Source organism: Lissotriton vulgaris, chromosome 2_1 (assembly GCF_964263255.1).
Source record: "Lissotriton vulgaris chromosome 2_1, aLisVul1.2, whole genome shotgun sequence".
Lineage (NCBI taxonomy): Eukaryota > Metazoa > Chordata > Amphibia > Caudata > Salamandridae > Lissotriton > Lissotriton vulgaris.
In genome coordinates this window covers 390,241,350-390,258,172 of record NC_141687.1, presented here as the reverse complement: position 1 = coordinate 390,258,172, position 16,823 = coordinate 390,241,350, and the positions used below count along the sequence as shown (strand labels likewise).

Here is a 16,823-nt window from a genome sequence, read left to right as displayed (position 1 = left end):
TAACTTGACTTCCCGCCGTCGGATTTTCGGTCTGTTTGCCGTCGGGCGTGCCGCCCGGTCCCGGGCTTCAGTCCCTGCCCGCCAGGTAAAATTCTGCTTCGGATTAATGCTCGGATAGGTCTGGAGGCCGCTTCAACCGCGGAGCTCGCCCTCTAAGCTGCCACCATCTTAGGCTGCTAGCCACGCCCCCCCTAGCCCTTTGACATTTTAAACAGAGTTGTGCCGTGGCCTGCTCATTAGGCATGGCTTCCCTGCTCTTCAGTCCGAGCGACAATACTGTTAGTTCAGGGATTAATCCCAAGGTATGCTCTTCTGGATGTGGCACTCCTCATAACCTTTGCAGTAACAGTCCAATCAGTTCTTTCCACAATACAAATGACCTGAAAATTTCCAAGGATCGCCAAGGACAGCAGCAACACTCCTCCTCTTCACCAGAATTGCAAAACCACTTTTTTCTTTGCCACTGTCAACACTTTGTAGAGGGGGGTGGCGAGCTGCTAGAGGCAGTTCCTGCCTCTGGCTTACCTTGAGGTCCTCTTGGGTCAACACCAAAACGAGCTGAGCTTTCAAGTGACTTTTGCCTGCCATCCGCACTATAAGTTATTGGGCCAAGAATTAAGATTAGCATTAGCATTTGATATAAAACAGAAGAGAGAATAAGATACCATCTAGTTCCGTAATTGCACAATGTGAAGTCAAAAAGACTGGGAACAATATCCCTGCTTGACCAAATTGTTTGAACTTAGGCAAATATTTAACTTCACTGTGCCTCTTTTTTCTTCATTATTGCATATGAGAGTGACTTGAAATATGCAAGTTCAGGATATGTGCTGTGTAAAACCCCTTTTGTGTTTGATTTAATAGACTAAAATGTTACTCCACCTATAATAAGACTGTAGGCCATGTATCAGATGCCCATGACAACTAAGTTACCAGTTAGTTCACAAATGGCATAGTTGTCAGGACAGGAGGCATGAAAGTTTTTAAGTAAATATTTTAAAAATATAACTTTCAGTGAATACTTTTCAATGCAGTGATATTTTCTGATGTACTAAGAAAAATATTGCTTCTGTATGTCAAATAAATACATCTTTTGTAATTTTGAAAAGACTTTCTTATATTGTTGAATGACTGTTGCATAATTTACCTGCCACACATTCTCAAGACTTGGTTTGTGTGCAAGCTCTTAGAGCCAACCCAGACTATTGGCTTTTAAACATAATGGGGTAACCCTCAGAACCTGAGTAAGTATGCATAAGAAAAACAGTGGTTCTGTCGGGGATATCAACTGATGTGTGATCGGTACTTAATCCTTTAAAAAGAATATGCTTTTAGTCATATAAAGAAGAAACAATTTCTGTCAAAACAACTAAATTCCTTTGCTTCAGAGGTCTTCAAACTTTAGTCGGCCAAGCCCCCTCATCTAAACCTTTTTAGACGTTGAGCCCCCCCCCCCCTTCCCCCGCCACTACCAACTGACAAAAAAGTTCTGGAAGCTGGTAATCTGCATCATTGAAGGCCATTGATGGCCATTCCCTCCTGCAGAGCCCAGGTTGTATAGGGCAAATAATATTAAAGTAAGAGTGTTTAGTAAACTGAAGTTTTTGTAGTGCATGTGCTTATTCTAAAGTTCAAATGAAAAGTCTCCAAGAAAAAAAATTGCACCAAAAATTACATTGGTGCTTTATTTTTCACATAAAACACAAAATTTAGGACAGATTAGCAAAAACACTCCCAAAAAACAAGTGTGGGAGTGCATGTTTTTCTCCACAAAGAGAATATGTGGATGGATTCTTGCTTCTGTCATCCTTGGGTTGTGCTCCACTTCCAGTCTTGAGCAGTGCCTGGAAACGGGAGTGCTCACAACATTTTGCAATATATTTTTTGTAGTTTTATAAAGGGTGAACATGACCTAAAGGTATTGGAGCGCTTTACAGGAGCATCTTGTACATTACACAAGCACACATTTATTTTTTGTAAGCACAGGGAGATTAAGTGATTTGCCCAGAATCACAGGATGTTGAGCAGACATCAAGAATTGAACCTGGTTTCCCAGCTCTTCAGTCATCAGCTCCGGCTGTTGTGCCACATCGTTGCCCCTAAACAAGATATCAGAAAAAGAAGTTCCACAAAACATGCTTTCTGACACAATTGAAAAATCCATGATTATGTGGAGTATGGCCAGGTGTTGCCATGTCAGTAGGAGGCCAGCCGCAGTTTTCCAAGAAGGCCTAGGGGACATTTACATCATACACATATAATATAAGTGATTCAAGAGGATATATACATCTTTATTCTCTAGCAGCATCAAGAGTCAATTTGTTAGTATAGTTGGCTTATAAAGAAGATCACCTTCTAAAGCTTCAGAAATAGCTGCACAAGAAAACATTTAAATTTGGTCTACGAAAGAAGCGAGGACAGATGGTAGGCACACTTCACAATATTTGACTTATGGACTCCGCTCTAGGGATTGTAACATGTTAAACAAGCACCAACGACTTTAATCAAGGTCAAATTCATTTTTCGTAAGTCACTGGTAAATTAAGTGATTTTACCCAGGATCACACAATGTTGAGCCGAACCGAGGACTCGAACCTGGGTCCCCAGAACCAAAGGCAGCACCCATGGCATTAATGCCAAATCCACTCCTCCTTGAAATATCCAACGTTCCCACTAATATTGGGACGAAGGGGAAAGGAGCGAGGCTTTAAAAAAATAGTAAAATAGTACAAAAAGCTCTCCACTCTTACCTGCCAGAGAATGGAATCTTCAGGAAGGATGTAACTGTTGTAAACTCCTTGCAGTGAAACGTACTTCCGACGTGGGAAGCTACATGGGGCGCAACTAGACAGAACTTCGGGGGTGGGGGGGGGGGGGGGGGCTAAGATTCCCAGCCAGGGCTGGCCAAAACACTGATTGCACATGTGAGAGGGACAGGTGAGTGAAGTGTCGCATGAGCAGGGTGAGTAGTGGGAGAAGTGTGGCTCAATGGTTAGAGCGGCAGACCTTGATGCAGAGCGCTGGCCAGGGACCAGGGTTCGATTCCCGCCTCGGCGAGATCGGGCTTAAATTCCTCTGACCGGATATTCTCACCTCAGTGCCGAATCTAAGCATGGGCCCCACGCTGCAACTCTGGGCAATAGCTTGCTTAGTCTCCACAACGGCCCCCGATACACAAGGGATGCCTAGTTTCACCATGGGATGCCCAGGAGTGGACACCTCACAAGGAAAAGCCAGGAGGGGTTCCCTTGTGGTAGGAGTACAAGCGCAGGGATGCTTACTGGTTACTGTTCGCGCTATACAAATACAACACAGTAGTGTGCTTGTGTGACTGTAGGGTGAGGTACAGGGTGAAAACGTGATTGCATGTTGAGATACAGGGTAAACAGCGCAAGAGTATTGTGAGTGCAGAGTGATCATTATGAGTGCAGAGTGTGCAGTGTGCTCATGTGACCGCAAGGTAAGTTTAGGGAGAACGGTGAAATGTCATGGTGCGTGGCATAAGTGCAGTGTGGTCATTGTGAGTACAGGGTGAGAGGGTGGGTTGAGTGCATAGTGATCAGCGTGAGTACATTGTGATCCCTGTGAGTGCAGGGTGAATGTGAAAGTGAAGGACGAGATGAGGAGTGAGTTGTCTGAATGCAGGGTGCATTCCCAGACACAGTTGAGTTACTCAGCATGTTATTGAGGCTTGGCATAGGGTTTCAGATATAAGTTCAACTATTGCTTTTATGGCATTATTCAAGGTCCAGGGATCGAGGGTGGAGGAAATAAATATTGTACTCATCCTGCAATAAACTTCCAGTCTTGCGATTAGGGTTGCCAGCTCATTATAATAATGTCCCAGAAGATACAAATGTAAGCAGTCCCCTAAAGCCTATTTTCAGCACTGATCTGTGCACACTTAGCACAACAAAAAATATAGAAAGCATTTTTAATTGTGTTCTAAAGCTGCCTGAATGATCTATGACTTATTATTAAAGGGAACAAAGATTGAAACATCACATTACAAATGAATACATACTATTTTATTTATAACCTTATTTAGTGTCAAGACAAGGCCTTTGCAGGGTCTTTAAACAGCACATGGCTAGCATTTTTATTTTGGTAACCCTACTTTATATTCCTTTTCATGAAATGCATTCTCACATTAAGGCAGTAAAATGTAAGGAATAGGCAGAGTGGGGGCACAGGGGGTTCTGGAACCAGAAAACAAACATCCTCTTTAATCAGTTTACAAAGGTATATAAATATGCACATGGGGGCAGATTTACAAGCCCTTTGCGTCACTTTTTCTATGTTAAAAGTGATGCAAATGTGGCGCAAGGGGCTTGTAAATATGCTCCATGGTTTTTTACAGGCGCATAACACCCATGGGGTCAAAAAGCTTCAGCATGCCTCCCCCCCCCACACCCCACCTGTCGTGTATGTCAGCCCTGCCTGAGACAACCTACTGGGCACACACATAGACAGTTTTGGAGCTGCCAGCCGCACCCAAGTACTTCACAGGTCTTTAAAAGACCATTTACGCGTTAATGAGGCTTTGTTGTTTTCCGCCCTTTCTTAGAGCCCCTGCATCTCCATGACCATGAGAATTACCCCCCCCCCCCCCACCCCCTCCCTGAAATCGTCGTGCCTGTGGCCTTTAAAGACTTATGACTCTTGACACTCTCACCCGAGCCCCCAGCAGCTGGAGCTGCAGCAGCCCGGGCTGTGATGCACGTCTCGCGCCTGGAAGCAACAATGTGGGGTGAAGTGCGTGCCCCCCCAGGGGGCGCGCCCCACAGTTTGAAGACCTATGCTTTACTTGGTATTTATGTATATATATGTATATATATATATATATATATATATATATATATATATATATATATATATACACACAAATCAATAAGCGGCTGTCAAAAACAAATAAGACACATACGGCGAATGAGCCAGTGGTTGTGTGGTACAGGTAGTGACTTTTTGTGATATTGCGACTGAGTGCTGTACAGGGGTGGCTTAAAAAACATATATAACACACAGCAAAAATATTTAACATGCGAGTCCACATTTCAGTGCATATGCCCCAACAGAAGACACGATTCTCTGTTCAAGTCAGGGAATTGCGTGGGCTCATGAAGATAACAACGTCAACGTTTCGACCCTTAAAGATTGTGCTGATTAAAGTGCATCAGAGGCGGATCTTCATCAGGACATGGGGAGGGTGACAGCCAAACGACTTCAGGTCCTACTAAATGTGAATCCAACTTTGTCGCAATGTTCAGGGAGGTGTCAGCCGGCACCGCCAGCTCAATTCAATAGATAGTGATCTGTTAGAATCAAAAATCTTTCCTCACCAGCCCGTGGAATCAATGGAGGGGGTCGCCACCAAGGCGATCGATTACATTCAATAAGAAACATAGACGTCCTCATTCGTCCGATGCCGCTTGGTTGTGCATAACAGATCACTATCTATTGAAGTGAGCTGGAGTGTCGGCCATTGGCTTATTCGCTGTATGTCTTTTTTTATTTTGACAGCCGCTTATTGATTTGTATATATAGAAAATACCAAGTAAAGGAATTTAGTTGTTTTGACAGAAATAGTTTCTTCCCTTGGTGTGTTACTTCGTTATATGACTAAAAGCATACTTTTTCAAAGGATTAAGTACCGATCACACATCAGGTGATATTCCCGACAGAACCACTGTTTTTCTTTAGCAGGCTGTTGGCTTGTCTATCAATTTGTTGACCCTTATACCTCAAATACTTCACTGTCAATAGCTCAACAGCTATGTGTCTCCTTCACACACTTTCCTCTATAATTGTAATTCCGAATGGCACAAATGTGACCTTCACTTTGTCCTCTACAGAGAGGCTAAAGATTGCTTGAGCATGTTTACTGAACACCTTTATGACCCGGTCAGAGGAAGTAGGAGAACTCACACTGCTTTCAGTAGCAATTTCGGAGCGCTCAGTCTTGCCCCATGTAGGGACCTGGGTTCTTGTTGGGAGTACCCCCCACTTTTTCCCTAGTATTTGATGCAGCTTTGACTGATGTATACTGGATTCCTGCTAACCAGATCACCAGTACCAGTGTTCTTTCCCTAAAAATATTCAATTGTTCCCCCAATTGTCAAAATCTTTTGCAACCTCTGCAAGTCCCTAGTAAATTGTACCCCTGGTACCTACTGCTTGACGTTCTAACGAGGGCCCCTAAAGGCGGCAGCACGAATTGTGCCACTGTAAGGGTCCCCTCACCAAGTACACGCAAGGCTGCCTTTGCAGACTGCGAGTCTTCATGCAGACAAAAGTGAAAAAAATTCTTGTCCTACATCCCTGTGTGCCATGCCCCCTACCATTGCATGTGATATTTTTAAGTTACCCCTGCAGTTGGACTGACAGCCCTAAGGCAGAATATTACATGTGAGGGCATACCTGTATAGGACTGACCTGTGCTGGTATGTCTTATTACTGCGCGTGCAAGTGGACAGGGAAGCCATTTTAAAACGTGCTGGACACTGGTGAAAAAATGAGTTTCCCAGGTACATGATGGCGTCACTGAAAATAGGGATGTTTGGTATCCAATATCTTGAATTGATAAACCCACACAGATTCCATTGATGGATTTACCAATACACACACCCAGAGGGCACCTTAAAGGTGCCCCCTGAAAACCTACCAGCCTCTTGTGTGCTTGTTGATTGGTTTCTGCCAACTGAGACACTGTTCTAACCTCCTAGTGTAAATTAAGCCTGTCTGCTCTTTGCCATACCTTCCAGGTGATTGAGCTCAGGTTAATTTAGAGACTTGGAGAGTTACCTTGACAAGGGTTGTGGTTATTCCTTGGGGTGGGTAGGCATCCAACTCAAATAATAATACAATTTCTTATATTTGCGTACATAATAATATTTCTTACATCTGCTTGCATATTTTGCCAGGGCACACTTTATTTATTCACCTCTTGCATTAAAATAAGCATTGGCAATGTGAATCGTTTTGCCTTTTTTACAGTTGAAAGTTTTACACTAAGATTCACAAAACAGCAGCGGTGCAGCCTTCCCTACCACAAATAGTAAGTAACTGACAGGTGGACGTTGCAGAATGAATGCCCATGAATTCTCTCTCACTAATAGGACTGGTGCAACCTAGTTAGCTTAGCTAAAACACTAAAAAGCTGTGAGAGAAGTTAAAGATCTGTGTTTGAAAATGTGAAGGAGCGTGTCATCGCTAGGTAAAAGCCCAAGTTATTGGCGTCAGCAATGGGTGTTCATTTTGCCTTCCCATTGCCCAGTGGCCTCCTTTCGGAACTGCCCGTATGTAAAGGTGAGCTTCCTGGCCAGCGCGGCGTCGTGTCTGGGCAGCTGTCAGACCTCCTTCATAAAGAGTCTGGAAGCTTCTCAGGACGCGCAGATGTAAGATCCCATTCAGCAGAACCAGCGAAGTTATTAACTGGCACGGCCCGTGACCACGCCCCGCGCTCCCCGTTCGTTGCAGGCGCCTTCCCTCCACGCCGCCCCGGGTGAAAGCACCGGATATGTACGGCTGGTACATTGGCCTCCTCTAATGTGCCCGCCTGCGCTCTGAAATCCAGTCCCTCGCCGCCGGCAACTTCCAAGCGGTTATAAATGAACCATTACAGAACTGAGTTGTATGACTTGCAAACTTTTCTTTTTAATTATTGGCATGCCACTCACTCTGCTGAAGCCACTTGAGGGAGCTGACTGAGGAGCAGCGCGCTGGTCTGCTCGTGTTAGTTGACCGGCCTTCACTTCCACACTGAACGTCTGGTTTCTCTTTCTCCCCCAGGTGAGAGAGGCGGGGAAGCCCTGAGAAGATGCTGGCCTCCGAGCGGGGCGTGGTGGAAGAATGGCTCTCCGAGTTCAAGGTAAGCGGGAGGGGTTAAAGGTGGCGCGTGCTAGGCACGTCCCGCCCACGCCCGAGCAGGGCATTGATTTGCACACTTCTGCCTTACATGCAGAGCGTTTTCTCTGCGTATGTGATTGGGGCCAGTTACAGGATTCATGTGTTTTGGTTTTTTTTGTCCTTTTTTAATCCGAACTCCTCCACTGAATGATCCATGCTTGATTTGAAGTACAACCAGCATCTTCGTTAAGTTTGATGGCCTAAGTTTGTCTCAAACTGGCTGCTGCCTAGTTTGTTAATCGAACCCTGTGGAAACAGGAAAACCCAACTGACTAACCCTCTGCTCATCAGGGAGATAGCGCCCCCAGTTAGTTTCCTCGAGCGTCTTACGCCCGCCCTAGATTCAGAAACGTGGCACGCTCCTCACGATTCATTACTAGAGGTAGTGTTATGTTCTTTATAGTTTTAAGACATTTCTCATATTTTCTCTTTACCCAGCCGGACCTTGGGCAAATTTTCCCCCTCGTCTCTACTTCCTACCTTCCTCCTACCCCTTCACCCTATCCCATTACCCTTCCCTGCTCCATTCACTTTGTCCCCTATGTTCTTTAAATCCTTTTCTTGATACTTTGTAACTTTTAACTGATGTAAATTGCAACATTATTGTCCCTCATGTAAAGTGCTCTGATTCCATAAGCGCTATATAATAACTCATTATTTAAATTTGTTCCCATTTAGTACTCTTTTTCCATTTATCTACCTCCCTAGCTCCTATCCACTCTTTCCTGAATCTCTCACCTTGCCTGCTAGTCTGCCTAGCCCCCTGTCCTTTGTGCCCTTTGACTAAGCACTCCTTCTCCCTTTGTTGGGTAAAGATCCATTATTTATACTCTGGAGTCTCAGCGTACCCGCTGAGAGAGCTCACTGCGCCAAGGGAGCCACTCACAGCTGAGGAATGGTATGTCACTCAATCCCTCTCCCCTTTTTGGGGAAGGATCCAATATGTAGGCCTTGGAGTCTCAGAGACCCCTCTGAAAGAGTCCACTGCGTAAAGGGAGCCTCCCGCAACAGAGATAGGGAAGTGATACCACTTCCCCTGGGATCACAGCTTACTGGACTTTGGACGTTGCTTTGATTCGTCTACCGGTTTGTGTCCCTGTCGCCCTTCTCCTCCTCTTTCCATGCGGTGTCATTCACCCTCCCCATCTCTTTTCCCACCTTCATTACCCGTCTACTTCCCCAGCTCCTTCCCCCTCCCCTGAATCTTTCCCCTTGCCTGCTTTTCCCCTTGCTTATTGTTTATCTTGACCTTCCAAGTAACTATGTTGCCATGCTCTAATAACTGTGTAACCTTTGTAACGATGTAACCTGTAACTATGATCTGATGCTCATGTAAAGCGCTTTGATATCTCCGGGTCTAGCCAGCTCTATAAAAAACCTTTAAAATAAATAAAAATAAAGGTTTACTTTTAGTATATCGAGCAGTTTTGGCCGCACTGTGTCCCCGAACACCCCAGGTTAAGGTCCGTGGTGGAACGGCCCGTGGTGGGATGTCCCAGCCGAGAGCCTCTGCAGTCTGCCCGACTCCTCTTGCCGCGGCTTTCCCATTTTAACCATTTACTTGCAACCCTGCAGCACGTTGTTCAGAAAATGTCGATTGAAAGAGAAGCCGAGCAGAAAGTGAAAAGTACTTTCCCTTTCATTCAAAGTCTGTATTACCGAGGTCACATATGTTTGGATGTCACTCTCGTGCTCAAGTATAGGCCGTACAGACATTGCACAAATCGGGTGCAGGTGTAATTCAGTGAATGATTACCAATTGACCTCAAAACCAAACTGATATCATGAAAGGGACATCCTGGAAGGAGGATTGTTGGTGATTGGTGAAGAGACTGGTCCTTATTTACACTAGATATTTATAGATCCTCCATAGCCTCCTATGGTCCAGGTAGCCAGACTGAATGGACATGCATGTGAAGCCTTGCCGCCATACGTGTCCATATGGATCGCAATCCTAAATTTCTTTGTTTTTCTTGACTGTAGACTTATGGGTGGGCTTTATGGTAAAGGATTTTGGATTATTGGCTGGCATTTAATGAGGGGGAAACGTCTGCAAAATTTCTGGGCCAATTAAATTGCTTAAAACGTGGTTGTACATTCAGGCTTACAATTGAGCTGTTAAACTCTCCTGCACTTTCTAGATCCAGCGCCAAGAAATCAACTGGTGAACGAGCGCTGTACAAAACACTACTAACATAACATGTGCACTTTGAAAATATTGCAGAGGATAATATTCTGCTCCATTAGCAGCCAATGTTATCACTGATGGCTCAAACTAATGCGATTTGAGTTTATTGGCTTTAGGCTCAGTCTTGATTCAGAGTCTTTGGTGTTTCTGCAGTTTCTCTTATTGGGATACCAACAGATCAAATATTGCACTGTATAAGAGACAACATTGATGCTCTAGTGCGTTGAACCTTAAGCTGTGGTCAGTGGACCCCTGGGGGACCGAGACACCTGCTCTGTGGTCTTCAGCTGTTTAAAAAATTAAATATTAGTAGTACATACATAAAAAAAAACCTTGAAAACCGAACATTTAAAAACGCTCTTGAATCACTTACAAAAGACACAAAGATAATGGATTGAATGCAGAGCAAATCAAACATTCACCCCCAGTCAATAGATCAGGGTAAAATCCATCATTGTGTTGCTCACAATACCACCCCAGTTTAGACCCAGCCATATGCAAATCAGTCTTGACCCTGTGCCTCATGGGAACAGTCCAGCCTTAACTGCCAAGCCAGGAACTCCCTGGACCACAAACAAGCATCCTGGGACCGGTTTCGGGGAATCACACCTCATCAGCCTGGCTAGCTTAAATCCAGTGGCACAGTGAGCCCGGGACCAAGGTCTGGACATGTCCGGTGCGCTTTGGACAAGAACGAAAAAAGAGACAAAGATGATGGACGGAATGCAGAGCAAATCAAACATTCACCCCCAGTAAATAGATCTGGGTGAAATTCATCGTACTTTTGCTCACCATGCCACCCCAGTTTAGAACCAGCCATATGCAAATCAGTCTTGACCCTGTGCCTCATGAAAACAGTCCAGCCCGAACTGCCAAGCCAGGCTTGGTTCCGATTCAGGGAGGACCTGGCTTGGCAGTTTGGGCTGGACTGTTCCCATGAGGCACAGGGTGAAGGCTGATTTGCATAGGGTCAGGTCTAAACTGGGGTGGCATGGTGAGCAAAATAATGATGGATTTAACCAAGATCTCTTGACTGGGGGTGAATGTTTTGATTTGTACTGCATTCCGTCCATTAATTGTCTCTTTTGCTTGAATCAGTTACAACACTGGTATGGGCTGACAAAAAGAGAGCACGCATTAGGAGCAAAAAAGATATTGATATGCTAGATTCTACCAGATTAATTTAGCTTTTAGAAATAAAGCTCACATTTTGAAAGGCTCCAACCTTCCCATTAAATCAAATATACATCTATGCATACTTTATTTGTGAATTAAATAGACAGTTTTACAATTTGTGTTTTTGAAGTATACTAATTTCTGAATTTGTAGTGTATTAAGTTTCAAATCGTATAAATTGCACATGTGGGTCCTCAATTTCAACTAGTAGGGGACAACCGAGCTCAAAAGTTTAAGAACCACTGCTCTCGGAGCACCACCTGATTACTTGATTGTAGGTGTTGAAGAGGCTACCCATCCTGCTATCTTCACTGAAAATCATAAGGACAGAGAAACAGAGAATAGTCCCATTCATATGTAAAATTCTGGACCACTTTAACATTTTTATTGTGTGTGTATGTATGTATATGTGTGTGTGTGTGTGTGTGTGAATGTATGTAAATATATATATATATATATATATCTATGAGCAAGAGCGCAAGCGCTTCGATGAGGGCTCACCACAGCGGCCCGAGCCTCCGGCTTCTTTTTTGGCACCCAAAGCAGAGTTGCGATTCCCTCCTGAGTGAAGAAAAGATAAGTCAGACGCGTTTCGGGGCCTGAACACGCCCCTTAATCATGGACTGAAGAAAGAAACTGCCAAACTCGCCTTACATGTTCAAACACATTTTAATTTGATCAATGGGCGTTGTCCGCCCTGAGTGGGAGGAGTTACCAGCGCCAGGACTTGTGGGATTTGCAGTCCTGTAAGGCGAGTGATGCGTTAAACCCTTGAGTAGGTCGGCATTTCTTAGTGTTTGTCTGTCCGTTATCTTTTCTTCACTCAGGAGGGAATCGCAACTCTGCTTTGGGTGCCAAAAAAGAAGCCGGAGGCTCGGGCCTCTGTGGTGAGCCCTCATCGAAGCGCTTGCGCTCTTGCTCATAGACATTACTAACGGCCCGCCATGGCCGGGATGAGGGGCTCCACTCCAAGGGCAGATCACGGCTTTCCTGTCACTGGAGGCGGAGGCGAGAAGACTGCATTCGCCTGCCAGCGCAACGACCCCTGAAATTCTAGCAGAGCTGAAGATCTCCCTCAACTCCTACTCAAGGATGTAACGGACAGACAAACACTAAGAAATGCCGACCAAGAGCACAAGTTGCTCGAAACGCGTAACCGGAGAGGTTTTAAATAAAATCTCCTTGCCTGCAACCATTGGGTCCGTGTCTTCATGTCCACTGAAGTGTGGTTTTTTCGAAGATTGGTTTGTTCATATATATATATATATATATATATATATATATATATATATATATATATATATATATACACACATATAAAAGAAGGGTTCCAAAGCCCAATTCCTGGAACAGCCATGCATTTATTTGTAAATATAAAAGCAACATACTCGTAGTTCTTTTCCTTACGTGTTTCAGCTCCGCAATAAACCTTGATCACAGGTGAGGTTGCTTATATGTAAAGTGACTCCGTGCTCAATTAAAATCAGGCAGCCTTGTGAGTGGCTTAGGGGAGTGAAGGGAGGCTGCCTGCGGCTGCTACCTTTGAGGACGGACGACGCGACGCGGGACCAGACCCCCCGAAAGTACGTTTTTATATAATTTTTATTTAAAATGAATCCCCCCCCCCCCCCCCCCCCCCCCCACTGACGAGTCATGCCGGCCGTGACTGCTTATACCACTTAAATGTATTTATTTGTCTTCTACACAAGTGAGGAGGGCTCATTCACCTGTGTGACTACTAGGTTTGACCCCAATAGTATGAATGAATGAATTTAAATTTCTATAGCGCGTAGCTACCCGGAGGCCTCCTAGCGCTTCTGGACCGGGCGGCAGAGGAACAACCAAGTTAGAGCGTAGCCTTGAAGAGATGGGTTTTAAGGAGCTTGCGGAAGGCCAACAGATTTGTTTCCTTCTGCAGGGTGGGGGGAGGGAATTCCAGAGGTTTGAAGCATTCAGGGAGAAAGAGCGTCTGCCCCATCTGGTTCTTCATGTTTTCCTCTGAGTGGCAAGGAATGCGAGGCTTGAACGAAGATTCCTAGGGGGCTGATAGGGAGTGACAAAGGAGTGAATAATGACCGGACCGGTCTTCCGAATGGCTCTAAGCCAAGCACATGGTCTTGAACTTTATCCTGGCCAAGACTGGGAGCCAGTGGAGGCTCCTTAGTGCCAGTTTCGCCGAGTGTCTCAGAGAAATCTGAAGGAGTTGGCTGGTCGCACAATTCTGAATCACTTGCAGTTTCTGAATGGTGGACTGGGGGGCTCCCAGGTACAGAGCGTTCCCATAATCCAGGTGAGAAAGTATGAGGGCTTGTACCATAATCCTTCTCGTCTGGAAAGAGAGCAGTGGAAGGATCTTCCGTAGCATTATGACAAGTAGCAGAGAGCTGTCGAGCCACATGCCCAAGCTGTTGATCTGCTCCTTTGGAGCTGGGGCAGGGCCAAGACAGGTTGGCCACACCAGAATAGAATTGGGTGACGGAGAGTTGCCCAGGAGCATCCGCTCGGTTTTGTCCCGATTTAACTTAAGATGTGAGAGTTCCATCCATTCTGCTACTGCCTCTAGGCAAGGGCCTAGGGTGCAGGATGACCTCTTTGGGTGATTTAAAGCCACTATAAGTTGAGTGTCATCTGCATAGGTAATGATCTTTATGCCGAATGGATGGACTATTTCTGCGAGGGGAGCCATATAAATATTGAAAAGCGTGGGGCTCAAGGATGAACCTTGAGGAACCCCACAACTAAGAGGCAACCAGTTGGACATGTCAGCTACCTCAAAGACTTGAAAGAAGCGATCACTGAGGAAGGACTGGAACAAGGTTAGTCACTCCTAGATTTTTAAGACGATCGGACAGGATGTTGTGATCGACAGTGTCAAAGGCGGCACGGAGATCTAAAAGGATAATTGCTGCTGTGCCACCCTGGTCCAGTAATCTCCTTGCCTCCTCTGTAACTGCTAAGAGGTCCACCTGCGTCCCGGGCTGAGGACGAAATCCTGTTTGTGAGTCGTGGAGCACGTTGTTTGTTTCCAGATACTCAACAAGCATGGTATTTTTGTGTTTCTCAATCAACTTACTCAGTCAGGGAAGAAGAGAAATTGGACGATATGTTATGTTATGTTATTTATGGGTTTTCTATAGCGCAACGGCTACTCCAAAGGAGTGTCCCGGCGCTTTGTGCCGATAGTTGGCCAAGTTGGAATGATCTAGGTTAGGTTTTTCCAAGAGAGCTCTGAACAGGGCACACTTCCAGGCAATGGGTACCAAACCGGAGGCTATGGAAGAATTCAGGATGTCCAGAATTACAGGGCGGATGGAACTAATGACTAAAGAAAGATGCTGAGGAGGGGTGGGGTCAGAGGGGGAGCCCGAAGTTACCCTAGAAATATATGAATCCAAAGAGTCAGCGTCTAATAGAGGAAATTCCCCTAGAGACCACTGGAGTTTAGGATGCAGGCCTCTCGTACTAATGGCCGTAGACTCAGTCTGAGGGCAAAGAAAAGGCAAACAGATCAATTGGATTTTTTGCTGGAAAAATTCAGCCAGATTATTACAACGATTTGGAGCTCCCTCAGTAGTCGGGGGGGGGGGTGGGGGTTCTGCGGCAAGGTAGAGAGCGATTTTGCAAATATTAGGGTGAGGAAGTGCACTAGCAGTGCATGCTCACGGGTTTGCAGTTCACGTGTGCTCAGTATGCAGTGTTGTCACAAGTGTACCACTTAATAATACACTGACAATGATAGTCGATAATGTTACGTATGAAAGACAAGAAAAGCTAATGAATTTACCAGAAACTCTTGACGAATAGGTTAATTATTGATGATTTATGATTGAATACTTGTTTACAGGTGAATTAAAGTTGGATGGGCATATAAGAATTATTCTTACATGTATGTATGAATTAGTAACTGAAGAACACAATAGTAGGGGTACCTGTGACTGCTCAAACGAAGGCCCTAGACTCAACCCTTGAGAGATCTTATTGAGGCAGAAACATGTTGGCAAAGGAGAAGTAGAGAGGATGTATGAGACCTAGATTTCTGTTAACATCCTCCTGTGTTTTTAATTCAGCCTTGTGTACCATAAAATTAAGGGAAAGCCTGGGTTCATACAAAGGTTGTTTTATATAAGAATCTGTACCCTAACATAAAGGGAAATCCAGAGTTTGCACAAACATTGTTTTATGTAAGAAACTGGACCAGAATCTGACCAGAAAAAAACGTATTTTGACCTCCCAACGAGGTTGAGACCTCCATGTTGGTATGATCTTACCATGGTAGGACAGACTGGCCGATGACGAAGCATGCCACAACTAGTGGTTGAATCTTTCCGTCCAAATCTTTTTTTCATTCTATTTTCTTGAGACATGATTTTGCAATTCCGATAAGAATACACCTTGTCAGAAGAACCCTGCCTTCTCCATCCCACCCTGCCCACGCCAGCTGCCTACGTTTTATCAGGGTAAGAAGAAGCCAACTTCACAGGTTGTCTGGAGACATTTGGTGTAGTGCAGTTGGGCCCTCTTCTGTGTGGTGTGGAATGCAACCTGCCTCTTGTACATCTATCTCCTGGTGTGCTCTTTCAATGGTCGGACTGGGAAGACGTCCAGTTCTTGTCGGTTAGAGAGGCTTGCTCTGTCTGACATTAGCTGTACTTTCACCGTCTACTTTCTTTTCCTCTCCATCTGGGTCTAGTCATGGTAGCCATGTTGACTTGAAAAATGGCATCCACTTGTTTTCCTTTTAGTAAGTGCTTGTTTGTCAGTCACCGTATTGCCTTATGAATAACGTTTAACTTTCTGCAGGCATTTGCTCATGTGGGTTATTGTGGTCTTAAAATCATGTAAATGGTTCAAATGTTATGTATCCTAATCCATGCAATTCTTCTTTTGTAAGCTACTTGTATGCAGTAGTAACTGTTGTGTTGTAAAGCACTCATGTACTTTTTGGATCTTGTAAATTTGTAAATAAATATATAGACAAAGTCATAGTTCAAATCTTGTATTGTACAGAGAAAGATCTGCCTCCCTTTCAGTTAATTGAACCCATTTCATACAAAGTGTGTTATTGTTTCCCCACAGACTATAAAACAAACATTAATAACCACCTGCCCAGCCTGAGAGTGTATATTCACTCATTGGGCACCCTGGTCTTTCCTAATTGGCTACATGTTTTAAAAAATGTTTTGCGTTTCCTTTCATCTCAGTAGCACTGTTCCGGGTGTATCTATGTTGGACTTCAAGGAATGGAGTAATGCGAGAATTTCAGTATCATGCTTTCTACGTAAATTATTTTCAGTTAGATGTATTGCATGGTAATTCATTTCCCGTGGAATTCCTTAATTGTGAATACTGCCACAATAGGTCTCACAACTCAAGCAAACTCCAAACAGAGATGCATTCAGTAACACCCATTGTTGGTATTGTTAAAGACGCAGGACTGGGTAAAGAGAAATCTTTTCCCCCCCCAACACTGGATGGCACTTTTAATATCAAGCTTATTTCCTTTGTGAGCTAACATTGACAGACCAGTACTAAAGCCTGTAAAAAAAAGCTAAAT

The 16,823-nt window shown here is 44.6% G+C and overlaps 1 protein-coding gene across 2 annotated transcripts in view; it reads left to right on the top strand.

Annotated features, from left to right (window-relative positions):
* The window catches only part of HYCC2 (hyccin PI4KA lipid kinase complex subunit 2), a 699,566-nt gene that overhangs the window by 439,574 nt on the left and 243,169 nt on the right, over positions 1-16,823 (top strand). For both annotated transcript variants that reach the window (XM_086955234.1, XM_086955235.1), the window contains exon 3: positions 7,789-7,867. In XM_086955234.1, the coding sequence (XP_086811360.1) occupies positions 7,817-7,867 (51 nt within the window). In that variant the 5' untranslated portion in view covers positions 7,789-7,816. The remainder of the gene's footprint in view (positions 1-7,788; positions 7,868-16,823) is intronic.